The sequence below is a fragment of the Oncorhynchus gorbuscha genome, linkage group LG06, assembly GCF_021184085.1.
Source record: "Oncorhynchus gorbuscha isolate QuinsamMale2020 ecotype Even-year linkage group LG06, OgorEven_v1.0, whole genome shotgun sequence".
NCBI classification, from domain to species: Eukaryota; Metazoa; Chordata; class Actinopteri; order Salmoniformes; family Salmonidae; genus Oncorhynchus; species Oncorhynchus gorbuscha.
The window spans coordinates 56,547,109-56,574,036 of record NC_060178.1 but is presented as its reverse complement, the minus strand read 5'-3'; the positions used below and the strand labels follow the sequence as shown (position 1 = coordinate 56,574,036).

Sequence of the window (26,928 nt, the reverse complement as noted above, 5' to 3'; positions counted from 1 at the left end):
AATGAAGATCTGTGAAGTTATTTGGATTTTTACAAATTATCTTTGAAAGACAGGGTCATGAAAAAGGGATGTTTCTTTTTTTTGATGAGTGTGTATACTGAGCTCGTGTTATCCTGCAGTAGCTTTGTTAATTTCCTCATTCTCTCCCCTCAGGGAAGAAAGTTGGAGAGGAAGCCGTAAAACTGAACCCTATTGTGTGCCGAAAGTCATCAGTGGTGAGTCTTTTTCACTCTAGCCATACACTACACATACATCGTCTTAAACCTATGTTCCAATCCTAGATGGGAAACTTGATTAGTTTGTAACCCTCGAGTTATGTAACTTATGGCTTGGTAATATGTCAATTTATCCACTCAGATCCCAAAAGAGTGAAATGTTGTTACCTCTCCTTGCATGTCCACTCCATTGATTGCATATATTTTAGCCTCATTGTTGTTAGCATGAGTACATTTGACTCAGCCCTGTTAGTGAGTCACTCTTCCTCCAACACCCATCTATGAGCACATTGGCTGTGTAGTGTGCACTATGCACACACCCACATTTCCAGACATGTACAAGCACATTGAAGTGAACTAGGTAAACAGAGGCTAGTGTTAAAACCTATTTGAGGTGTGTGTGTTTTAACTATACTTGTGGGGACCTTGAAGTCCCCAGAAGATTAGTAAACTGACATTTTGTTAGTCCCCACAAGGTCAAATGCTATTTCCAGGGTGTTTAGGGTTAAGGTTAAAATTTTATTCAATATATGAATATTTATTTCAGTCTTTTACCATTCTAATTTTCGGAGTGGACACGATGTTTGCAGAGCCACAACCTATGCTACACTTGTGAAAAACACATTTTAGTTCCATTTACGAGTTTTGTCAATTTAGTCATTGTCTTTTGTTTGGAGCGCTCCTGTCAATGTTGAGTAAGGATGCCCACATAGAACTAGGGCCTACATGCTACTAGGCCTGCGTGCAAATGTAGGCATATAAATGTGCCCATTTGTGGATCTGATAGTATGTCTGATTGGCTTCACGCACCACCACTAATAAGCTGTGGAGCTTCTTTTTTCACCACAAACAGCAAGCAAACAAAGTCTGTTTTTACATCCACTGAGAATGACAATAGTTCCTCTATGTATTTGAAAAACCTTTCCAGCTCTCCTTTTCGATAACCACTTAGCATGAAGGGGAAAAATGTCATGCTCTTATCCAGTGGAAACATCAAAAAATGATTACTTCTTATCCCTTGCTCAAATAGCCTACAGCTGTGTCTGTCCCGGAGCTCACTGGTGCTGGAAACTCTGAGGGCCAGAATATTTTATACAATGTTGCAAGTTTTCTAGCACAGCTTTGGGCCAGACCAAAGTTAATAGTTGATACAATGTTTCAAGTTGCAGACAGGCCATGCATAGCCATAGGGTGCCACACAATTGGCCCAGCGTCGTCCGGGTTTAGCTGGGGTAGGCCGTCATTGTAGATAAGAATTTGTTCTTAACTGACTTGCCTAGTTAAATAAAATAAAAAATTGCCAATGTGATTTCTAGGATATTGTTTTATTTATTTTTTATTCTACCTGCAGGCTGCAATTGTTTTATTTGTTGGCTTTATAGGCTATTATTACATAGTTGGAAATGGCAATAGAAGTTACTTTTTAGGTTTGTCATTTTTGCCAAAAGGCATGTGGGAGACTCCCCAAACATGTGAAAGAAGGTACTCTGGTCAAATGAAACTAAAATGTAGCTTTTTGTCCATCAAGGAAAATGCTATGTCTGGCACAAACCCAACACCTCTCATTACCCAAAGAACGCCATCCCCACAGTGAAGCATGGTGGTGGCAGCATCATGCTGTGTGGATGTTTTTCATCGGCAGGGACTGGTCAGAATTTAAGGAATGATGAATGGTGCTAAATACAGGGAAATTCTTGAGGGAAAACTGTTTGTCTTCCAGAGATTTAAGACTAGGATGGAGGTTCACCTTCCAGCAGGACAATGACCCTAAGCATACTGCTAAAGCAACACTCCAGTGGTTTAAGGAGAAACATTTAAATGTCTTGGAATGGCCTAGTCAAAGCCCAGACCTCAATCCAATTGAGAATCTGTGGGGTGACTTAAAGATTGCTGTACACCAGCGGAACACATCCAACTTGAAGGAGCTGGAGCAGTTTTGCCTTGAAGAATGGGCAAAAATCCCAGTGGCTAGATATGCGAAGCTTATAGAGACATACCCCAAGAGACTTGCAGTTGTAATTGCGGCAAAAAGTGCAAAGTATTGACTTTGGGGGGGTGAGTAGTTATGCACACTCAAGTTTATTTTTGGGGGGGGGTCTTATTTCTTGTTTGTTTCACAATAAAAAAATATATATATTTTTGCACCGTCAAAGTAGGGGGCATGTTATGTAAATCAAATGATACAACCCCCCCCGACCCTCCAGGTTGTAAGGCAACAAAATAGGAAAACGCCAAGGGGGTGAATACTTTCGCAAGACACTGTAGCTCCCTCATGAGTATTATGTCTTATTTCATCAAAGAGTGCGCTTAAATCATCAGACAAGCTCAATGCATATGTAGTTGATTTTATTAAAACGCATAGGGTGTGTCAATATATAGAAAAATGTCGACCAATCGATTGTTTGAAAGAACTGACGACTTTCGGTCGACCAAGATAATTTTTTGTCGATCACAGCTATAGATTTATGGAAGGCTTTCCTCTCCATTTAACAGCTGTGTGTCCCTCGAGCTTTATCCCAGATTCAAGGTTGTTTGTTAGGCACCAAATGGAAGAAAACTAACTGAAACACGGAGGGACCTGGACTTTGGCCCCCCCAGTAAACACGTCCTGGTATGGGGAGAGATGGTCATGTACAGTAGGAATAGAGGAATAGAACTGTGATCAGAACCACCCTTTGAACGGCACACACCTAGGACTCGAGCAATACTATTTACGACCCACTCAACTGGTGTGTGAATCAGTCATGGATAAATTTATATCCAATGAATATCTTTAGTTAGTACAAGGCCTGAAACTTGCAATAGGACTTGCCCATGACAGATGTTCAGAAGCCTCTGGTTTTGGGTGAGTAACAGAGTAGCCCTGCAGCTGTCCCTAGAACAGTGACTCATGCCTTCTTGGGCTGCAGTGTGTGGTTGGAATGATGTCCTTACAAGCATCTAGTTTTAGAGTGCCTTGCAATCCCTGCCAGGTAAAATAGGACAGGGCCAATCATCACTCTACTGATTAAAAAGGAACCACTCAGGAAAATTCTCAGGTACTACATATTGATTTAATATTGTGTGTGTCCTCGTTATGCTGCCAAAGCACACAAGGCCATGGCAGGAGATTGTCTGTGTGAACTAATCTTGATGATAACCAACAGTGACTTCAGAAAGTATTCACACCCCTTGACGTTTTACACATTTTGTTGTTACAGCCTGAATTACACTTTGGGTGGTGTAGCAATAACCCAGTCACTACAAAAATACAGGCTTCCATCCTAACTCAGTTGCCACAGAGGAAGGAAACCACTCAGAGATTTCACCATGAGGCCAATGGTGACTTTAAAACAGTTATTTTAATGGCTGTGCTATGAGAGAACTGAGGATGGATCAACATTGTAGTTACTCCACAACACTAACCTAAATGACAGAGTGAAATGAAGAAAGCCTGTACAGAATACAAATATTCCAAAACATGCATCCTGTTTGCAATAAGGCACAATAGTAAAACTGCAAAATGTGGCAAAGAAATTAACTTCATGTCCTTAATACAAAGTGTTATGTTTGGGGCAAACTCATTGAGGACCACTCTTAATATTTTCAATCATGGTGGCTTCATCGTGTTATTAGTATGCTTGTCATCGGCAAGAACTAGGGATTTTGGGGGGGATAAAAATACATGGAATAGAGCTAAGCAAAGGGCAAAATCCTAGAAAGAAACCTGGTTCAGTCTGCTTTCCAACAAACACTTGGAGACACCTTTCAGCAGGACAATTATACACTAGAGTTGTTAACCAAGATGACATTGAATGTTTCTGAGTGGCCTAGTTCCAGTTTTGACTTAAATCGGAACTTGAAAATGGCTGTTTAGCAATAATCAACAACCAACTTGAAACAGGGCTTGAATAATTTAAAGAATAATGTGCAAATATTGTACAATCCAGGTGTGCAAAGCTAATAGACTTATCCAGAAAGACTTACAGCTATAATCGCTGCCAAAGGTGATTCTAACATGTATTGACTCAGGAGTGTGAATACTTATGTAGATGAGATATTTCTGTATTTCATTTTCAATAAATTTGCAAATATGTCTTAGAACATGTTTTCACTTTGTCGTTATGGGGTATTGTGTGTCGATTGGTGAGACAAAAAATATAGTTAATCAATTTTGAATTCTGGCTGTAACACAAAATGTGAAGGCATACAGTGAGCTCAAAATATTGGGACAGTGACACATTTGTTGTTTTGGCTCTGTACTCCAGCACTTTCGATTTGAGATTTATACAATAACAGTTTAAGTGCAGACTGCCAGCTTTCATTTTTGGGTATTTACATCCATATCGGTTGAACCGTTTAGAAATTGCAGCACGTTTTGTACATAGTCCAAAAGTATTGGGACAAATTCACTTGTGTATTAAAGTAATCAAAAGTGTAGTATTTGGTCCCATATTCGTAGCACGAAATGACGATATCAAGCTTGTGACTCTACATATTTGTTGGATGCATTTGCTGTTCTTGAGGGTTATTTCCAATTTGTTTTGTGCCCAATAGAAATTCATGTTAAATAATGTATTGTGTCCTTTTGGAGTCACTTTTATTGTAAATAAAAATGTTTTTAAACACTTCTACATTAATGTGGATGCTACCAAGATTACGGATAATCCTGAATGCCCTACCCTAGTAAAACTGACTATCCTAGCGATCCTCGACTTCGGCGATGCCATCTACAAAATAGCTTCCAATCCTCTACTCAGCAAACTGGATGCAGTCTATCACAGTGCCATCCGTTTTGTTACCAAATCACCTTATACCACCCACCACTGCGACCTGTTTGCTCTAGTCGGCTGGCCCTCGCTACCTATTTGTCGCCAGACCCACTGGCTCCAGGTCACCTATAAGTCTATGCTAGGTAAAGCTCTGCCTTATCTCAGTTAACTGGTCACGATAACAACACCCACCTGTAGCACACGTTCCAGCAGGTATATCTCACTGATCATCCCCAAAGCAATCACCTCATTTGGCCGCCTTTCCTTCCAGTTCTCTGCTGCCAGTGACTGGAACGAATTGCAAAAATCGCTGAAGTTGGAGACTTTTATTTCCTTCACCAACTTTAACCCAGTCACTACAAAAATACAGGCTTCCATCCTAACTCAGTTGCCGCAGAGGAAGGAAACCACTCAGAGCTGCAGCTGTACATAGTCCATCTGTAAATAGCCCACCCAATCTACCTACCTCATCACCATACTGTTTTCATTTTATTTACTTTTCTGCTCTTTTGCACACCAGTATCTGTACTTGCACATCATCTACTCATTTATCACTCCAGTGTTAATCTGCTAAATTGTAAATATTCGCTCCTATGGCCTATTTATTGCCTACCTCCTCAGGCCTTTTGCACATGCAGTATATAGACTTTCTTTTTTCTACTGTGTCATTTACTTGTTTATTGTGTTATTGGCTTGTTTGTTTACTCCATGTGTAACTCTGTGTTGTTGTCTGTGTCACACTGCTTTGCTTTATCTTGGCCAGGACGCAGTTGCAAATGAGAACTTGTTCTCAACTGGCCTACCTGGTTAAATAAAGGTGAAATAAAAAAATAAAAAAATGATGAGTGAATAATGATGAGTGAGAAAGATAGACGCACAAATATCATAACCCCCCAAAATGCTAACCTCCTCTGTTATTGTAATGGTGAGAGGTTAACATGTCTTGGAGGTATGATATTTGTGCGTCTGAATCAACTCGAACATAAGAAGAATTGTGTATTAAATAACTAGGAAATATTTTTGCTAACCTATTTTCAGGCAACAATATACCATCTGTGTTAGATGATGAAATGACCCAACTTAAAGAATGGGTTGAAAATTGAGAAGTATAGGGCTCGATACACCTCAAACTCATTCCTGAATGCTGTTGATAAAGCAGAAACGACAAAAGCAACAGGAATGGAGGAGCTGTTTTGAAAATGGTATCGTCCCTTCAACTTGGTACATGTCTATCATTAAACCAATCCCAAAGTCATCAAAGAATGATCCACAGGTTCCATTAAATTACAGAGGTGTCAGCCTTATTAGCAGTCTACAAGTTATTCTCTTGTATCTTAAACAACAGGTTGACTCAGGTTTACTTGAAGATGAGCATAACAGGTTTCGTAAAAACAGGGCTTGTATAGATCACATTTACTTTGTATCCACTGTGATTAGAGCCAGACGACAATAATGTAAACCTACATGGCTTGGTTTTTGCTCCGACATACACTGTCAGCTGTGGGACCTTATATAGACAGGTGTGTGCCTTTCCAAATCATGTCCAATCAATTTCATTTACGACAGGTGGACTCTAATCAAGTTGTAGAAACATCTCAAGGATGATCAATGGAAACAGGATGCACCTGAGCTCAATTTCGAGTCTCATAGCAAAGGCTCTGAATATTTATGTTAATAAGGTATGTTTTTTTTTTGTTAACATTTCTAAAAACAGTTTTTTGCTTTGTCATTATAGGGTGTAGATTGTGTATTGTGTGTAGATTGAGAAATTGTTTAAAATGTAATCCATTTATAATAAGGCTTTAACTTAACAAAATGTGGAAAAAGGGAAGGGGTCTGAATACTTTCTGAATGTACTGTGTATAAATAAAAGTATGTGGACACCCCTTCAAATTAGTGGATTTGTCTATTTCAGCCACGCCATTGACTGACAAGTGTATAAAATCGAGCACACAGCCATGTAATCTCCAGAGACGAACATTGGCTATAAAATGGCATTACTGAAGAGCCTTACGATTTTCACCTTGGCACCTTCATAGGAAGCCATCTTTTCAACAAGTCTATTTCTGCCTTGCTAGAACTGCCCCGGTCAACTGTAAGTGCTGTTATTGTAAAGTGGAAACGCCTAGGATCATGGATCATCACTGGAGGCTTCGTGCCATGGATCATCACTGGAGGCTTCGTGCCATGGATCATCACTGGAGGCTTCGGGCCATGGATCATCACTGGAGGCTTCGGGCCATGGATCATCACTGGAGGCTTCGGGCCATGGATCATCACTGGAGGCTTCGGGCCATGGATCATCACTGGAGGCTTTGGGCCATGGATCATGACTGGAGGCTTCGTACGTGGAGCTGGAACAGGTCTCACCGGACTGAGGAGACGTACTGGAAGCCTGGTGCGTGGAGCTGCCACAACGCGTCCTGGCTGGATACCCACTTTAGCTCGGTGAGTGTGGAGAGCTGGCACAGGACACACTGGGCTATGAAGGCGCACTGGAGGCATAGTGCGTAGAGCCGGCGCAGGATATACTGTGCCGTGGAGGCGCACTGGAGGTCTGGAGCGTAGAGCTGGCACAACACGTCCTAGCTGAGTAGCCCTGTAGCACGGCACGTGCGGGGAGCTGGCACGGGCCGCACTGGGTTGTGCTGGCGAACTGGTGATACCGTGCGTTGCGCTGGCGCAGGATATCCTGGGCCGAGGAGACGCACTGGAGACCATGACCGCTGAGCCGGCACCATCCGTCCTGGCTGGATGCCCATTCTAGCACGGCAAATGTGGGGAGCTGGAACAGAGCGCACCGGGCTGTGAATGTGCACTGAAGACACTGTGCACGTCACCGCATAACACGGTGCCTGACCGGTCACACGCTCCCCACGGTAAGCACGGGGAGTTAGCTCAGGTCTAAACCCTGACTCCGCCAATCTCCCTGTGTGGGCTGCCTCTCGTGCTTGCGTCGAGGTTGATCTAACTCCTCGTATCGTCGCCGTTCCGCTCTCCCTGCCTCCATCTGCCCCCTTGGACGGCGATACTCTCCGGCCCTTGTCCAGGGTCCTTCTCCATCCAGGATTTCTTCCCATGTCCACTCCTGGCCACGCTGCTTGGTCTGTTTTTGGTGGGATCTTCTGTAACAACTCTCGTTGGTGGTAGGAAGAGTGGACCCAAAGTGCAGCGTGGAAAGTGTTCATGATTCTTTTATTTCAAAAAACACTGAAACAAAATTACAAACGTGAAAACGAAAGTGCACAGTTCTGTCAGACAGAAACACTAAACAGAAAACAAGACCCACAAAACCCAAAAGGAAAATTAAAACTTATATATGATCCCCAATCAGCGACAACGATAGACAGCTGCCTCTGATTGGGAACCACACTCGGCCAAAAACAAAGAAATAGCAAACAGACTTTCCCACCCGAGTCACACCCTGACCTAACCAAACATAGAGAATAATAAGGATCTCTAAGGTCAGGGCGTGACATTTTGCTTCCATCTTTGTGGCAACAGTTTGGGGAAGGCCCTTTCCTGTTTCAGCATGACAATGTCCCTGTGCACAGAGCCAGGTCCATACAGAGATGGTTTGTCAAAGTCGGTGTGGAACGTGACTGGCCTGCACAGAGCCCTGACCTCAACTCCATCAATCACCATTGGGATGAATTGGAACACCTAATTGCCCAACATCAGTGCCCGACCTCACTAAAGCTCTTTTGGCTGAATGGAAGCAAACCCCCACAGCAATGTTCCAACATCTAGTGGAAAGCCATGCCTGATGAGTGGAGGCTGTTAGAGCAGCGAAGGGGGGGGGGACCAACTACCTATTAATGCCCATGATTTTGGAATGAAATGTTTGACAAGAAGGTGTCGACATACTTTTGGTCATGCAGTATATGTACGTACAGTCCCTCAGTCAAGTATTGAATTTCAAGCACAGATTAAACTATAGTACAAAGACTAGGGAGTTTTTTGAAGTAACAGATCAGACATTTAATCTCTTTAAGCATGGTCAAGTTTAAAACGGCTATAGAGTTCAATGGCTGTGATGGGAGAAAACTGAGGATGGATCAACAACATTGTAGTGACTCTACAATTATGAACAAAATGACAGAGTGAAAAGAATACATAATACACAATGTGCAACAAGGCACTAAAGGAATGACCCTCAGCACACAACCAAGATAACGCAGGAGTGGCTTCGGGACAAGTCTCAAGTCTCCATGTCCTTGAGTCTGGAGTTGAACCCGATCGAACATCTCCGGAGAAACATGAAAATAGCTGTGCAGTGGTACTTCCCATCCAACCTGACAGAGCTTGAGAGGATCTTCAAAGAAGAATGGGAGAAACTCCCCAAATACAGGTGTGCTAAGCTTGCAGCGTCATACCGAAGAAGACTCAAGGCTGCCAAAGGTGCTTCAACAAAGTACTTGGTAAAGGGTGTGAATACTTATGTAATTGTGATTAAAAAAGCAACTTTTTCTCCCCAATTTCGTGGTATCCAATGCATTTTAGAATAAGGCTTTAACGTAACAAAATGTTGAAAAAATCAAGCAGTCTGAATACGTTTCAAATGCACTGAATGTGTGCCATTCAGAGGTTGAATGGGCAAGACAAAATATGTAAGTGCCTTTTGAATGGGATATGGTAGTTTCCCGTGTGTATCAAGAATTGTCCACCACCCAAAAGACATCCAGCCAACTTGACACATCTGTGGGAATCATTGGAATCAACATCGGCCAGCATCCCTATGGAATGCTTTCGACACCGTCTAGAGTCCATTCCCTGATGAATTGAGGCTCTTCTGAGGGTAATCGTGGGGTGGGGGGTACAACTCAATATTAGGACGGTGTTCCAAATATTTTGTGCACTGTCTACATTATATGTATATGTATTTATGTTCCGGTCTCTGGCATTGCTCATTTTGATATGTCTTAATATATTTACTTTTGATGTTTTATTGTTTTTGCATGTATTGTTGTGGTGCTGTTTGTTCACCTGCACCAGCCCGCAATTGCTAATAACCCATCTGCAACCTTCCGCCTTAATGTGAAAATCTGAGGCCCGCACCCGACCCTAACCTGCTAATATAGAACATGCGCTGTAGGCTACAGTCAAAAACGGCTGAATGATTTTCTTTTCTTCTTTCTCTGTTGCGTCATTTAGATGTAGTTTAGGTTTCTGCTTATAATTTCCGAGATTTTGTTATCCTGTTTCTAAGTTAACTCCGCTGTCATTAGATACATGCTGTTTCTTTTCTGTCATTGTATGTTGCGCGAGAAGACTAAATGAACTCTTGTTCACCAGAATGTCATAAATCAATTGAATGAATGCTTTAATTTAGTTGACAAAAGTAAAGTTCTGTCATTTCTACTTCTTTCGCAGAGAAAATGCAACAACAAAAAAGTTGAAATATTTTCTCTACATAATTTCCAAATTACATCAGTTTGACCGGTTGTAAGGAAATTGAAAGCTGTGAAAATGGCCCAATATATGGATGCATATTTTGTGTTTGAAAAATACAATATATCAGAATATCAAAATATCAGCTTTATGGTGCTGATTAAAAATAGGGCCTCTGCTGATGGTATCTAATTGCATTTACATTCTCTCAAGACGCTGAAAGAAAGAACTGTTTTTTTCCCACTCTTGTTCATGCTTGAAATATGTGCAATCATTTGGTGTATCATTTTACTGAAAGAGATGCTTAAACAGGAGTTAATATGAAGGATATAGAGATTAAGGACCTACAGTCAGTGCCCAGATTTCAGTTTCCATTTAACCATCTGAACAGTAAGCTACTGTTCCCTGGATGTGCCATAAATCTATTTGAAGTCCCTGTCTTGTGACTGTAAAATGTGTATAGTGCTTCACAATCATCCCACATGGCAAAGCTGCTATCATCCTCTTTTACAACTTCACCAAATCTTTCCCAAACAATACTTTTCCTTTCTCTTTATTTCTAACTGTCTATTTCACAGCTTTTCTCTTATTGAAATAAACTTAATACCACAGACACATTGTCCTTTTTGCATCTGTGAATCGCAGGTAACTTTTTCTGCCCATTCCCAAAAGCGTTTGGCGATTGCCGTCTCGTCTATTTGCTGCACGTAAGCTTTGGCTTAGCCTACGCACTAATGACAAATAGCTTAAATAATGAAAGAAAAACCTCAATGTAGCCTATAGCTAGCTATACATTTCACAACAATGGTACATTCATCCACACAATATTTTATGACCCTAAATTCATCCGCCCCGCGGATATAACCACAGGAACTGCAGGTTATGAGTCAACCCGCACATCACCAGTGTATTGTTTGATTCTTTTTTGCTAGTTATTACTGCACTGTTAGAGCAAGAAACACAAGCATTTCGCTGCACCTGCACTAACATCTACAAATGGATGTACGTGACCAATAAACTTGGACAAGATTTTTTCCCTACTGTATTTGCACTCCTGACAATTGCTTGTGTACATTTCTACTAAAGCTATAATTTTCTCTGAATGGTTTATTCTAGGCGGTTACACACTGCTCCTTGCAGGCTTTTTATTCACTCTCACTACATCAACTTGCAGTTATTGACAAATCGTTATGAAACGCTAAATGTATTGCTTGTTGAATGTGTTATAAATGGGTTAAGTTGGCTCTGAAAGGTGTTTCCCAGGTGGTTCCCTAGACACTGTCATACTAACTGTCAGACTTCTTTACATCCCCTAACCTTAATAGTTGGAGGAGGGCCAGTGCAACTGGAATCATCAGGCCATTATTTTTAATGGTCTCACTTAGTCCAGCTGTGGTCACTGTTCATTCAATTCCAGTTACATGTAATAGTTCACACCATGTTGGAAGTCGGAACAACCCAGGTATCATCAATCCACTGACGTGTTTCTTCATAAGAGGTAGCTAGCCAGTCGGTGATGCAGAATTTGCTAAAGCTCATAATCACACAGCAGAATGTTTTCATTGGAAACCAGTCGGCTAAAAGCTGCAGATAGGATCTCTGCTCCTGTGGTATTTGTGGAGCTCCCCACTCATCGAGCTCCAACCAGTAGTGGTGTGGCCGCACCTTGCACTGCCATTAGAACCTAAACAAGCACCTTTTTGTTACAGTTATATACAACTTGCCCACCAATGCTTTGGAAGAGAATAGACAAAGGTTCTCTTGAGTGTGGTGTGGGTGGCACTTGACTTCTCTTTGTCTTATTTTAATAGGTGGCTTTATAGGCCAAACACATATAGCACGTACAGTGCATTCAGAAAGTATTCAGACCCCTTGACTTTTTCCACATTTTGTTACGTTACAGCCTCATTCTAGAATTAATACATTTGTTTTTTTCCTTCATCAATCTACACACAACACCCATAATGGCAAAGCAAAAACAGGTTTTTCAAAGAATGTGCAAATCTAATTTTTTTTAAATGGATATCACATTTACATAAGTATTCAGACCCTTTACTCAGTCCATTGTTGAATCACCTTTGGCAGAGATTACAGCCTCGAGTCTTCTTGGGTATGACACTACAAGCTTGGCACACCTGTATTTGGGGAGTATCTCCCATTCTTCTCTGCAGATCCTCTCAATCTCTGTCATGTTGGACAGCTATTTTCAGGTCTCTCCAGAGATGTTTGATCGGGCTCAAGTCCAGGCTCTGGCTGTGCCAATCAAGGACATTCAGACTTGTCCCGAAGCCACTCCTGTGTTGTTTTGGCTGTGTCCTGAGTGCTCTGGATCAGGTTTTCATCAAGGATCTCTCTGTACATTGCTCTATTCATCTTTCCCTCGATCCTGACTAGTCTCCCAGTCCCTGATGCTGAAAAACATCTCTACAGCATGATGCTGCCACCACCATGCTTCACCGTAGGGATGGTGCCAGGTTTCATCCAGACGTGACCATCAGGTTCTTGGTCACCTCCCTGACCAATGCCCCCCCGATTGCTTAGTTTGGCCGGGCCGCCAGCTCTAGGACGAGTCTTGGTGGTTCCAAACTTCTTCCGTTTAAGAATGATGGAGGCCGCTGTGTTCTACCCTTCGCCAGATCTGTGCCTTGACACAAACCTGTCTCTGAGCTTTACGGACAATTCCTTCCACCTAATGGCTTGGTTTTTGCTCTGACATGCACTGTCAACTGTGGGACCTTATGTAGACAGGTGTGTGCCTTTTCAAATCATGTCCAATTAATTGAATTTACCACAGGTGAACTCCAATCAGGTTGTAGAAACATCTCAAGGATGATCAATGGAAACAGGATGCACCTGACCTCCGTTTCGAGTCTCATAGCAAAGGGTCTGAATACTATATGTTTTTTCTGTTTTTATTTGTAATGAATTTGCAAACATTTCTAAAAACCTGCTTTTGCTTTCATTATGGGGTATTTCTTTAAATCAATTTTAGAATAAGGCTGTAAAGTAACAATGTTGAAAGTCAAGGGATCTGAATACTTTCTGAATGCACCGTACATGTATAAATCACATGGAGCATATTATATTGGTACTTACACAGATCATACACAAAATCCTTCTAGTTTCCTGCTAATCAGGCAACATAATTTAACATTGGCAGTTGGCACAACACACTAGATAACCCGGTAAGTTTTTCACTGTTTTCGTTGGGAGTTGCAATCCGGTTAAGTAGTACGCTATGCTTGCATGATTTCATCGGATTAAAGCCCAGCAAGAGAGAGTCTCTATTTCATGGCCTGCCAAAAAAGGCTTTCACAGGCTACCAGACACCGCTCACTAACACACATACACACACACACATCCCCATCTACCATCAGTACCACCCTCTTCACTGTCAGGTGACCTTTTCATCCCCTTGATCCTTTGTAGTGTTTGTGTCCCGCTGTGAGTACCAGCAGGATTAGAGCCTTGCGGTGAAAGAGAGGTGATCACCTCATTCTTCTTCTCTCCAAACCCACAGCCTCAGGCTACAGACGGTTTTTACTCCACAGTCTTCCACTGTACGGACCGAACTGTTTCATTTAGCCTCTTCCTTGTTCCCTGTATAATAAAGCCACATTCTGGGATTCTGAAAACAGAACACCAGCCCCTCCACTTGTTTTAGACTGACAATCCATGACGTCCAAGTGATCGCTTGAACCATATTTTGACGCCATACACTGGGTACACATCTATAATTTAAATGACTGTTGAACAGCTTCCAAAAGCTTAGACTGTAGCTTTAATTGGGAGTGAGAACAAGAGAAAAGAGGCAGAGCTGCATATCTTATCTCTCCTCCAAGTTGTTTAGTGAGGAGCTTGTCTGGGAGGTTGAGTTGTCACGTTTGTTTGTAGAGACGGACCAAGGCGCAGCGTGATCTGGGTTCCACATCTTTATTTAGTGAAACACAAAACAATAAAGAATAACGAAACGTGACGACAATGGAATGCTGACATACAACTACCCATAAACAATATCCCACAAAACACAATAGAGAAAAATGCTACTTAAATATGATCCTCAATTAGAGACAACGATTACCTGCTGCCTTTATTTGGGAATCATACAAAATCACCAACATAGAAAAACAGTACTAGAACCCCACATAGAAATAATAAACTAGACGTAAACCCCCTGACCTACTCTACCATAGAAAATAAGGGCTCTCTATGGTCAGGACGTGACATGAGTGTTGTTGGCTTCCAGCGCCTTCTGGGTTGAGATGTGGCTAGTGATCCAGGAAATGAGTGGTGTAAGTCAGGCAACCACCCCAACACCTCCCTACTCTGCATCATGCCTGACTCCTGTTGGAGAAAGTTGCCTGGGTGTGCTTTATCGAATTAGTTAACATTTCAACATATAGTATTGTAGTTTTTATTATTAAGACTGAACTGAAGGACCCCTATTCAAACCCTCCTCAATATTTCTCTCTCTCTCTCTCTCTCTCTCTCTCTCTCCCACCTGTCTCTTCTTTATAGCCATCTCTCCGTGATCTGTTTCTTTCAAATTCAAAAGGCATTTATTGGCATGACAAATTTACAAAGCAAAATGTTTTGAACACTTCTCTCAATTATTTGTCTCTAGTAGGGATTGGGGTTTGAAATAATTTCACTATTCGAATAGTATCTTTTTTGTTTTGTGTCGGATATCCAAATATTCAAAATACATGTTTTTTTATTACCAATATATATATATATTTATTTATTGTATTTTTTTATATATTTTTTTTATACCTGAGCACTGCTGCGCGAGGGACATAGGCTGGCGCTTTATTGCTGCAGGAGTGGGCTGTGTGTGAGAGATGGGAGCTAACAGACAGAGGGGGAGAGAACCAGACAAAGTAACAGTAGTCAAGCCAATTCGGCTACAGCCAAGACTAGCTAACTTGTAGCAGTGACAATGTTATTTATCATCTCATAATAGTACCTGTCTTGACTGTAGTAGCCTAGAGAAGCTAGCTAGCCAACTATAGCTAGCTAGGCTAATTGAAGCTACATGCAGTGCCATCTCCCCAACCCCATTCAGATAAAACAACTAACGTTTCCTGTTTGTTGCTCGTTTTAGCCTATGCCTACTCCTTCTCATTTTGCAAACCTTTTAATTCTGTCATTTTATTACGTCTTGCATTGCGTTAGTGAACGCTCACTGCACTTGCTACACATTGAGCCTCTTTTCCGCTTTGATTGGCCAACATAGGCAACAAGCTACACACAACTGCCAGTCTTTTTATGGGGCACACCTCATAAAAACTACATTAAAAAGTTTGTTGTTTTATTAATTTAATAATTAGAAATATGGTACATTATCCTTGTAGTATGCAACAATGTCACATTTAGAAAAAGCCTTTTCAGTATTAGGCCTATAGTTTTTTGGCCTCGCAAAAATGAATAGCCTACTCACACAAGTATTTGAATTACTAACCTCTGTTCGGATGTTTGAATAACCGCGCACATCCCTATTGTCTAGGTACGCCATAATGTGTGGCATCATGACAGAGTATGAGACTGTGCAGAACAGGATAAAGAATGGCTACATCTTCAAAGTAAGTGATTTTCTGACACCGTCTACACAAAGCTATATTTTCATGTGGTCACCGATTTCCAAGTGTTTGTTTTGTGTACTTGAACCATGTCAGACCTTACCTACTGTGCCTTCAGAAAGTATTCACACCCCTTGACTTTTTCCACGTGCTCTTGTATTACAGCCTGAATTTAATTTGGATTACATTAAGATTTTGTGTCACTGGCCTACACACGATACCCCATAATGTCAGAGTGGAATTATGTTTGTTTACGTTTTTACGAATTCATTCAAAATGAAAAGCTGAAATGTCTGGAGTTGATAACAATTCAAACCCCTTGTTATGGCAAATAAGCTTTAGGGGTAAAAAATGTGCTTAACAAGTCACATAAGTTGCCTGATTTTTGAATGACTACCTCATCTCTGTACCCCACACATACAATTTTCTGTAAGGTCCCTCAGTCGAGCACTGAATTTCAAACACAGATTCAAGCACAAAGACCAGAGTAGTTTTCCAGCGCCTCGCAAAGAAGGGCACCTATTGGTAGATAATAAATACATTTAAAAAAAGCAGACATTGAATTTCCCATTGAGCATGGTAAAGTTATTAATTACACTGGATGGTGTATCAATACACCCAGTCACTATAAACGTACAGGTGTCCTTCCAAACTCATTTTCTGGAGAGGAAGGAAACCGCTCAGGGATTTCACCATGAGGCCCAATGGTGACTTTAAAACAGTTAGAGCTAATGGCTGTGATATGATAAAACTGAAGATGGATAAACATTGTAGTTATTCAACAATACTAACCTAAATAACAGAGTAAAAGAAGGAAGCCTGTACCGAATAAACATATTTCCAAACATGCATCCTGTTTGCAGTTTTGACTTAAATCTATGGCAAGACTTGAAAATGGCTGTCTAGCAATGATCAACAACTGGCTTGACAGAACATTTTATTCATTTTTTCGTGGGGGGGTCTTGGATGGTTGAGGGGCAGCTCTTGAGGAACTGTGTGGGGGGGGGGGGGGGTCTTGGAAGGGCTGGTGGGAGATCTGTCGACGTGCCCTTGAGCAGGGCGTTGATCCTGGTTGCTTCTGTGTGTTGCTCTGGATGGGAGGCTATTAGATGACTAATGTGATGTACTTGCGACTTCACTGCAAGAATATTGTATGTTTTAATTATAAAAAATAAAATAACTTGACAGAGCTTGAAGAATTGTAATATTGTACAATCCAGGTGTGCAAAGCTCTTAGAGACTTACCCAGAAAGACTCACAGCTGTTACCCACTGCCTAAGTTGATTCTAATATGTATTGACACAGGGGTGTGAATACTTATGTAAATGAGATATGTCTGTATTTCATTTTCAAGAAATGTGCAAAAATAATAATAAAAAACATGTTTTCACTTTGTCATGATGGGGTATTGTGTGTAAATTGGTGAACAAATATTAATATTGAATCCATGTTGAATTCAGGCTGTAACACAACAAGATGTGGAGTAAGTCGAGGGGTATGAAAACTTTCTGACGGCATTGTACATTAGTAGCACCTGAGGTGATAGCAGGCACACAGATTGATTGGTGGAATTAATCATAATAAGAGAGAGTAACTGAGGTCAGGGCTTGTACTTTTCCAGAACCTCCCCTGTAGTCTGTGTCTATCAGTGTTGAGTCCTATCTGTGTCTAGAGGGTCCTCCCATCACCACAAGTTGACAGCCAGAATCACCCTCTGTGTTATTTAGGTCAGGTGTTGTTCAAATGAAACGTAAAAAGTGTTCCTATACACACAGTTGTGGACAGCGCCTCTATACACTGACTGCTATACATGTCTTAGCCTTATTGGCAGGAAACTCCCCTTACTAACTCTCAGATGTAATGGTTGCATAACAGCAGAGACTGGGACAACCACACGCAGTATTTATCTTATCTGTGAGTTGCTTCACAAACTCTGTTTACCTGCAAAGCCTTGAACGGTGTGGAGGGAGAGGGGGCGGACATGAAGAACGTGCAGTGTATGGAGAGGGGGAGAGAAAGAGAGAGGGGGAGGGAGACCAAGTGAGCAAGAGGGGAGAGAGAGCGAAAGAGACTGATTTTGCGATAGAGTGGAAATGGAACAGGGGGAGGGGAAAAGGAGAGGGTTGCATGACAAACAGGAGCTTTTATACATTCATGTAAGTGTGTGTGTGTGTGTGTGTGTGTGTGTGTGTGTGTGTGTGTGTGTGTGTGTGTGTGTGTGTGTGTGTGTGTGTGTGTGTGTGTGTGTGTGTGTGTGTGTGTGTGTGTGTGTGTGTGTGTGTGTGTGTGTGTGTGTGTGTGTGTGTGTGTGTGTGTGTGTGTGTGTGTGTGTGTGTGAGATTTGTGAAATAGTTGTGGGTGGTTGGGTACGTGGAGAAGGGCCGATCAGGTCATAGGAGAATGTCTGGTCTAATGAATGAATGCTGTACTCTTCTGTTTCCTCCCTCTCTTCCTCACAGGATCATTTGGATAAGGCCATTGAGCTGAAACCACAAGATCCTATGTCTTACTACCTGCTCGGCCGCTGGTGCTATGCTGTATGTGACACACACACACACACTCTAACCCAAGTCAACCATACAGTGAAGAATACACTCCCTGAAAAGGGGTCAGTTTAGAAAAGTAAACGGGCGTCATAAGCCTATAGAACAATGGCGGTGGTCAACACACACACACACACACACACATACACACACACACACACACACACACACACACACACACACACACAACCTCCATATACCCTTTTGCTCATATTACTTTCTTCTGCAAAACATTGTCAGAGTTCCCATTTTTATTTAAATCTACTTGAAAATCTATGGCAAGACCTGAAATGATTGTCTCGAAAATGATCAACAACCAATTTGACAGAGCTTGAAGAATTTTGAAAATAATAATGGGGAAATGTTGCACAATCCATGCGTGCAATACTCTTAGAGACCCAGAAAGACTCAGATGTTAATGCTGCCAAAAGTGCTTCTACAAAGTATTAACTTGTGTTGAATACTTAATACATTTGCTTTCTTATTATGGGGTATTGTGTGTAAATGGGTGTGAATTCTTTTGTTGATTTAATCCAGCTGTGCAGACATAATCGCAAAAGGGCTTTCTAATGATCAATTAGCCTTTTAAAATTATAAACTTGGATTAGCTAACACAACGTGCCGTTAGAACACAGGAGTGATGGTTGCTGATAGTGGGCCTCTGTACTCCTATGTACGTAGATATTCCATTAAAAATCTGCCGTTTCCACATACAACAGTCATTTACAACATTGACAATGTCTACACTTTATTTCTGATCAATTTGTTGTTATTTTAATGGATATGAAATGTACATTTCTTTCAAAAACAAGGACATTTCTAAGTGACCCCAAACTTTTGAACGGTAGTGTACATAAATAAGGTATTTCTGTTTTGGCTTTGTCATTATCAGGTATTGTGTGTAGATTGATGAGGAAAACAAGTAATTGAATATTTTTTTAAATAAGGCTGTTACGTAACAAAATGTGTAAAAAGTCAAGGGGTCTGAATGCTTATCGAATGCATTGTAAATACTACGAGCACAGATTTAAATGCTACTTTACCCACCATGTTTAAATGCTACTTTTACCCACCATGTTGAAATTCTACTTTACCCACCATGTTGAAATTCTACTTTACCCACCATGTTGAAATTCTACTTTACCCACCATGTTGAAATGCTTATCTGATTTGCCATGTTCTGAAACGGCTTTATACATTGGTTCTGTTCAGGTGGCTCAGCTGTCGTGGATTGAAAGGAAAGTTGCTGCTACATTGTTTGGAGAGCCTCCGAATGCCACGGTCCAAGATGGTCTGAAGAACTTCCTCAAGGTATTGTTATTCTCCACGCTACCATGGAGTGCAGTGTCGAGCACAAGCGTTTGACACAGTATGTATTGATTGCTCTTCCCTAAACCATTATCAAAAATCAGTCCGTAGATCAGTATGCTTCTCCGCGATTCCTACTAATGTCTGGATCAGCTGAGCTCAGCAGCAGCTGACTGGAGGTTTACTGCACTGACTCGCAGCAGCTAGCTGCTTCTTCAAAACTCGTCCAGAATATCTTGTATTTGGTACAAGTCATTCCCTAAGTTCTAGACCTCAGCTGAATCTGTTAATGAATGGTGTTGCTGTTGAACAAGTTGAGGCGACTAAATCACTTGGCGTTACCTTAGATTGTAAACTGTCACGGTCCAAACATATTGATTCAGTGGTTGTAAAGACGAGGAGAGGTATGTCCGTAATAAAGGGATGCTCTGCTTTTTTGACACCACACTCCACAATGCAGGTCCTGCAGGCTCTAGTTTGAGCTTATCCTGATTATTGTCCAGCCATAGGGTCAAGAGCTGCAAAGAAAGACCAAGTTAAGCTGCAAGCTGGCCCAAAAACAGAGTGGCACGTCTTGCTTTTCATTCTAATATTAATACGATGCATGCCAGTCTCTCTTGACCAAGAGTTGAGTAAAGACTTATTCTAATTCTTTTATAAGGAAAATTAATGTTTTGGAAATTCCAACTTGTTTACATAGTCAACTTACACACAGCACTGACACACACACAGCACTGACACACCCCACCAGACATGACACCGGGAGTCTTTTCACTGTCTCCAGGTCCAGAACAAATTCAAGGAAACGTACAGTATTATACAGAGCCATGAGTGGATGGAACTCCCTTCCATCTTATGTAGCGCAACTGAACAGCAAACCTGGTTTCAAAACACAAATAAAGAAACACCTCACGGCACAACGCCTCTCCCCTATGTGACCTACTTCTTGTGTGTATGTACTGACACATGCGTAACTGACAGATAAACATACACACTACGTGTTAATGTTTTTAAATGTATGTAAATTGTACAATATTTTGTCTGCAATGTCTTTTTCATTATGTGTCGGACCCCAGTAAGATGTCGCCGTTAGTATCGGCTTATGGGGATCCTAATAAATCAAGTCCACTCATTGTGATGAAATAATATTGCTAGAGTAGCTTGCTAGTTAGCTATCTTATGGAGGAAGCATTTGGTGTTCAGCATTGAGTGTGTGCACTAGATTAAGTTAGTTGTCGTGCACATTGTCAAATTCCGGAATTACTGCTCCTTCAAGCAACAAACTTCTTAGCTAGATGTAAAAATTGAGCAACTAAGAAAAAAAGTAAATTACCTGATTTATCGTTTTAGCTTAACAACTCAGCAAAAAAAGAAACGTCCCTTTTTCAGGACCCTGTCTTTCAAAGATAATTCGTAAAAATCCAAATAACTTCACAGATCTTCATTGTATCTTCAAGGGTTTAAACACTGTTTCCCATGCTCGTTCAATGAACCATAAACAATTAATGAACATGCACCTGTGGAACGATCATTAAGACACTAACAGCTTTACAGACGATAGGCAATTAAGGTCACAGTTATGAAAACGTATTACACTAAAGAGGCCTTTCTACTCACTCTGAAAAACACCAAAAGAAAGATGCACAGGGTCCCTGCTCATCTGCGTGAACGTGCCTTAGGCATGCTGCAAGGAGGCATGAGGACTGCAGATGTGGCCAGTGCAATAAATGTCCATACTGTGAGACGCCTAAGACAGTGCTACAGGGAGACAGGACGGACAGCTGATCGTCCTTGCAGTGGCAGACCACGTGTAACAACACCTGCACAGGATCGGTACATCTGAACATCACACCTGCGGGACAGGTACAGGATGGCAACAACAACTGCCCGAGTTACACCAGGAACGCACAATCCCTCCATCGGTGCTCAGACTGTCCACAATAGGCTGAGAGAGGCTGGACTGAGGACTTGTAGGCCTGTTGTAAGGCAGGTCCTCACCAGACATCACCGGCAACAACGTCGTCTATGGGCACAAACCCACTGTCGCTGGACCAGACAGGACTGACAAAAAGTGCTCTTCACTGACGAGTCGCGGTTGTGTCTCACCATTGGTGATGGTCAGATTCACGTTTATCGTCGAAGGAATGGGCTTTACACCGAGGCCTGTACCCTGGAGCGGGATCGATTTGGAGGTAGAGGGTCCGTCCTGGTCTGAGGCAGTGTGTCACAGCATCATCAGATTGTGCTTGTTGTCATTGCAGGCAATCTAAACGCTGTGCGTTACAGGGAAGACACCCTCCTCCCTCATGTGGTACCCTTCCTGCAGGCTCATCCTGACATGACCCTCCAGCATGACAATGCCACCAGCCATACTGCTCGACCCGGATCTCAATCCTATTGAGCACGTCTGGGACCTGTTAGATCGGAGGGTGAGGGTTAGTGCCTTGGTGGAAGAGTGGGGTAACATCTCACAGCAAGAACTGGCAAATCTGGTGCAGTCCATGAGGAGGAGATGCACTGCAGTACTTAATGCAGCTGGTGGCCACACCAGATACTGACTGTTACTTATTTTGACCCACCCTTTATTCAGGGACACATTATTCCAGTTCTGTTAGCCACATGTCTGTGGAACTTGCTCAGTTTATGTCTCAGTTGTTGAATCTTGTTGTGTTCATACAAATATTTACACATGTTAAGTTTGTTGAAAATAAACGCAGTTGACATTGAGAGGACGTTTCTATTTTTGCTGAGATTATTCATTCTGACTTTTTGACGGTGAAATTGGGTTCATTTGGCAAAGTCACCTATGCAATACAGTATTTTCCAATGTTATGACAGCCCATTGAGCCGGACTTCTTTTGATCTATCCCATTAACCTTTGCGAGATACGAGACAGATCAGTGCAGGCGGAATCGTCGTGCTATATGACGTGTGTTTGATGGCGTAAAGCGTATCAGGCCTTGCAAATGTAACTTCACCAGTACATGTCTCATTTACCCAAACAACTGGTTCTGAATGTGGATGGGTACAATGTTTCTGTTACTTTTATAGTTCTGCATTGTGTACTTTAGCCTGTTATAATCAGACAGTCTTTCTTAGTTGCTTTAACTTATCTTGCAAAGCCATAGGCTCTACTGTCTTTCATGCTCTCTCTCCAAACCATTAAAACATGTAGCACACAGCAGCCTATTTGTTTTGTGTTAAATCAGAATTTGCCCAGCGGTCGCTTCTGCACCCAGATTTAAAGACCAAACCCCAAGTATTTAAAGAGGCGTAATCTGTGTTCACACTTTTCACATGTTTATATAAAGAGAAATGAAATCGCTCCTGGCCTGCTGCATGCCTCTTCCTCCTGTCTTATGTATCTCACCCATCAATTTGATTTAAGTGGTCTCTGTTGTAACTTGTTGCTCCTGGCCGCAAGGACTCTGGTAGAGGCTGTCTAGCTTCAATAAACACATCCTGCTGAGTTATGCAACATGTGCCGCAACAGCCAAGTGCACAAACAGTGGCTAGTGCCCAGGTGTTGCCGTAGTACTCTTTTCACTGTATGCTTAATGCTAAGGCTACATAGGGTCAGAATAAAAGGTTGAGTCAAGTGAAATATACAGTACATAGACATTCATTCGTGTCTACATATCAATTGCTAGAGGTACAACAATGCTATGGTTAGTCCTGTCTATGATTGCGTGTGCTGAGCAAGTTCTATGTTCAGTTGCACTCATTTGCCCAAATCCTGTACCAACATCATACCTGTCCTGGACTGATTTGATGCATTTAAGAACATAAACTGTCAGTGGTGTGGTTTTGGTGCAGGTCCAATGGAAGAATTACAACCGGGTTTTCTAGCTTTATGGTAACACTTAACTTCGTCATCGTCGCGTCCGAGGGATGACGTTTGTGCCTCCAAGTCTCAGACTGGGCTACCTTTTCACGAGAGTTTGATTCCAAATCACCTCCGCTTCATACTGGAATCAGGGATGGATCCCGTTAGGGCTGACACATTATAGAGATTCTGGACAAGGAGAATCCATTTTTTTCCCATCCTCGGGAAGCTTAACTCGAGGAAGAGTTGATTCTAAGCATGTGCAGTGTTTTCAAGTTTAACTTATATTTGCATAATTTTCCACAGGTGGAGGAGATCAGTCCCAAGTACTCCAAATTAAACTATGTGTTTTTAGCCAAGGTACGTTGGACTGCCATTGTTCTTGTTATGTGTGCATCTTATATTTAGGCAATAAGGCATCTGTAGGTGTGGTATATGGCCAATATACCACAGCTAAGGGTTGTTCTTAGGCACGACACAACAAACCCCCAAGATGCCTTATTGCTATTATAAACTGGTTATCAATGCAATTAGAGCAGTACAAATAAATGTTTTGTCATACCCGTGGAATACGGTCTGATATACCACGGCTGTCAGCCAAACAGCATTCAGGGCTCAAACCAAGCAGTTTATAATAATCTATATATATATATATTTATATCCCGTAATCAAATGGCTTTTTATATGCACCAGTGATGATGTTGATTATGATGAGGAATGTGATTTTGATTGGTCAGTGCTACAGAGACCTGGGGCAAAAAAGTCAGGCCAGGAAGATGTGTGATGCTGCTACTTCAATGGAAACCATTTCCAAAGAGGTAGGTACCGACTAGTGTCACTGGCTTACGCTTGTGCTCTAAAGTCTTAGTTTTCTCACATTTGTAATTGTTGGGGTTAAAAAAAAGAGATGAATTTCTCTTTCTCTCCCCCCCAAGGATGAGGAGGCACAGAAGGAGCTGGACACCCTTCTCTCTGCTCTAGGTGTTAATTGAGGACATTGTGGAATGGCTCCATCCTATTGCAAGGGAGGAACCCAGGATACTCTTCACTGGAAAACACACTATGAAGGGAAGCCAATCCATGTCTTACTGTTGGGACAGTATCTTCCTCGTGCTCTCTGGGATTGGAGATGACTGGATCGGCTGTGCGTACTAGGGAACAGTTTTCTGGAGAACAAACTTATCACAAACATGTCATGATGTCTTATGAATGCATAGTGCTTTGACATCTGTTCGCTAAAGAGATTGTGGGTAAAAGGGACAGTTGGACCTAAATCAATCAATGGTGTTGGTCCCAATGGGATATACATTATCGACCACCTCACATCAATACAGTCAGCAATTAAGTGTAGGGGACCAGGCAATACATTTTATGAAGATTTTAATAATTATACTGAAGTTGTTTTCAATACGATTGATCACCTGTATCAACCCAAACAAATATATCCAAAACAAAAACATAATCATTTCAAACCTTGCTTACATTTGTATACAATCACATTATCTCTATTATGCGTGGGAATACTTGGGAACAGATTTTCTAAAATAAAATGACTTGAAGCTGATTTCCTGGTGTATTTAGTCTTTTATGTCCAACAATGAAAATTCACAATAATAAAAACATGTATTCATTTTTGCTCAGAAAATGTTGAGGTCAAAATAAAACTACTGGCGGACCAAATTCGGCCGATGGGCCAGTTGGGGAACCCTGGCTTAGCCTAAGAACTGCACATACACAAGTGTGTTTTAAAGAGATTCTGACACAAATTCCTCAACAATAAAGACCTATGGTTTTGTGAAAGTGATCCCACAGAACTTGTTGTTCCCTCCCTCCCGCCATGTTCTGTTTCTGTTTTGTCTCTAGCAGTGCATTCAAGTGGCAATAACAAACCCGTTTTAAACAAAGGTGCAACCCAAACACAGCTCTCTGTCGCACTGTGACTACCGAGTGACATTCTGTCCCTTTTACCCCCTGATTGTAATGTAACTATACGGCACCATATTCCTTAATAAGGTACACTATACTAGGGAATAGAAGCTCTGGTCAGATGAAATGCACTAAATAAGGAACAGGGTGCCGTTGCAGATTCAAGCTTGGCATTATTTGACCTGCATTGAGTGTAGGTTACCAGGTCTTGTGTTCCTGTCACTGCCTGTGCATGGACAGAGATCATGGTCACATCATTTTAAGATGAAGGGGTTGATAGGGGTGGCAGGGTAGCCTAGTGGTTAGAGTGTTGGACTGCTAACCAAAATGTTGCAAGTTCGAATCCCCAAGCTGACATGGTACAAATCTGTTGTTCTGTCCCTGAACAGGCAGTTAACCCACTGTTCCTAGGCCGTCATTGAAAATAATAATTTGTTCTTAACTGACTTGCCTAGTTAAATAAAGGTAAAATAAAAATAAAATAAAAATAGGGAATGAAACGTGACCCCTAGACGGCTCCTTGGTCCTCACATTCACACAAGGTTGGGGTTCTGCTCATCACATTCCAGCTGGCTCGAGGACATTTTTGAGCATAGAATGACATTTGAGATTAGATCTTGTCGCTTAATAGTCCATGGGCAATGTGCATGTCAGAGATTTTATATCGTAGGCGATAGCTTTTACTGAATTTTGAATGCTGTTCTATTCTTTTTTTTGTGTGTTAAAAAAATGCAAATGGTGAGATGGATTTTTATACTTTCAGTATTTTTCATTTGTATGGTTTCTTTTTGGGATTACTGGGAGGAAAGCATGGGCTATAAGAATCTGTGGTTCTTTATTATTTCTCTTAAGTATAATTTAGTCTTCTGGAAACCATTAACTGGTGTGTACTTTATCCAACAGGTGAACTACAAGAATGGTACTTGTTTTTGTTTTTGCCTAATAAGTTTTTCTATATTCCAGCAATATGAATGTATGCTTTAGTTTTATCTAGGGTGGTGCACATTGCAGTGAAGTAAATTATATTGTAAATGAAATACATTAAACATTATATAGACACCACTGATCAATGGTATTTGAGTCTGCCATTAGTCAATAAATATGTGCAATCTTGATATGTGCCCCAAGTTCTGAGTATGTGCCTACTGTTTATGTGCATGCTTGTGTGAGATTATGTTGCTGCTGCTGCAATTCATACACACAACTATTTTTACTTTATTCATATGTAATGGGGATATTTTCATTATATTATCAACCAAATATTTACCATTCTCTCAGTCCAAAGGCAATGGAAAAGCAAGGTATGTAAGCAAGTTCTGACCTGACTGTCATCGGTAAAGTGTTGTTTTTTTGTAAGGCCCGCTCCCCTTCCCCTTTTTGTGCAGACTA

At 41.5% G+C, this 26,928-nt stretch overlaps 1 protein-coding gene across 1 annotated transcript in view; it reads left to right on the top strand.

Annotated features, from left to right (window-relative positions):
- Positions 1–26,654, top strand: part of LOC124038132 (regulator of microtubule dynamics protein 2-like) — a 56,464-nt gene extending 29,810 nt beyond the window's left edge. Inside the window, 8 exon segments of the mRNA XM_046353624.1 lie at positions 154–191; positions 193–215; positions 15,864–15,939; positions 18,396–18,473; positions 19,692–19,790; positions 23,920–23,973; positions 24,351–24,431; positions 24,549–26,654. Coding sequence (XP_046209580.1) covers positions 154–191; positions 193–215; positions 15,864–15,939; positions 18,396–18,473; positions 19,692–19,790; positions 23,920–23,973; positions 24,351–24,431; positions 24,549–24,605 — 506 coding nt within the window. The 3' untranslated portion in view covers positions 24,606–26,654.
- Positions 26,655–26,928: the final 274 nt, after the last annotated feature.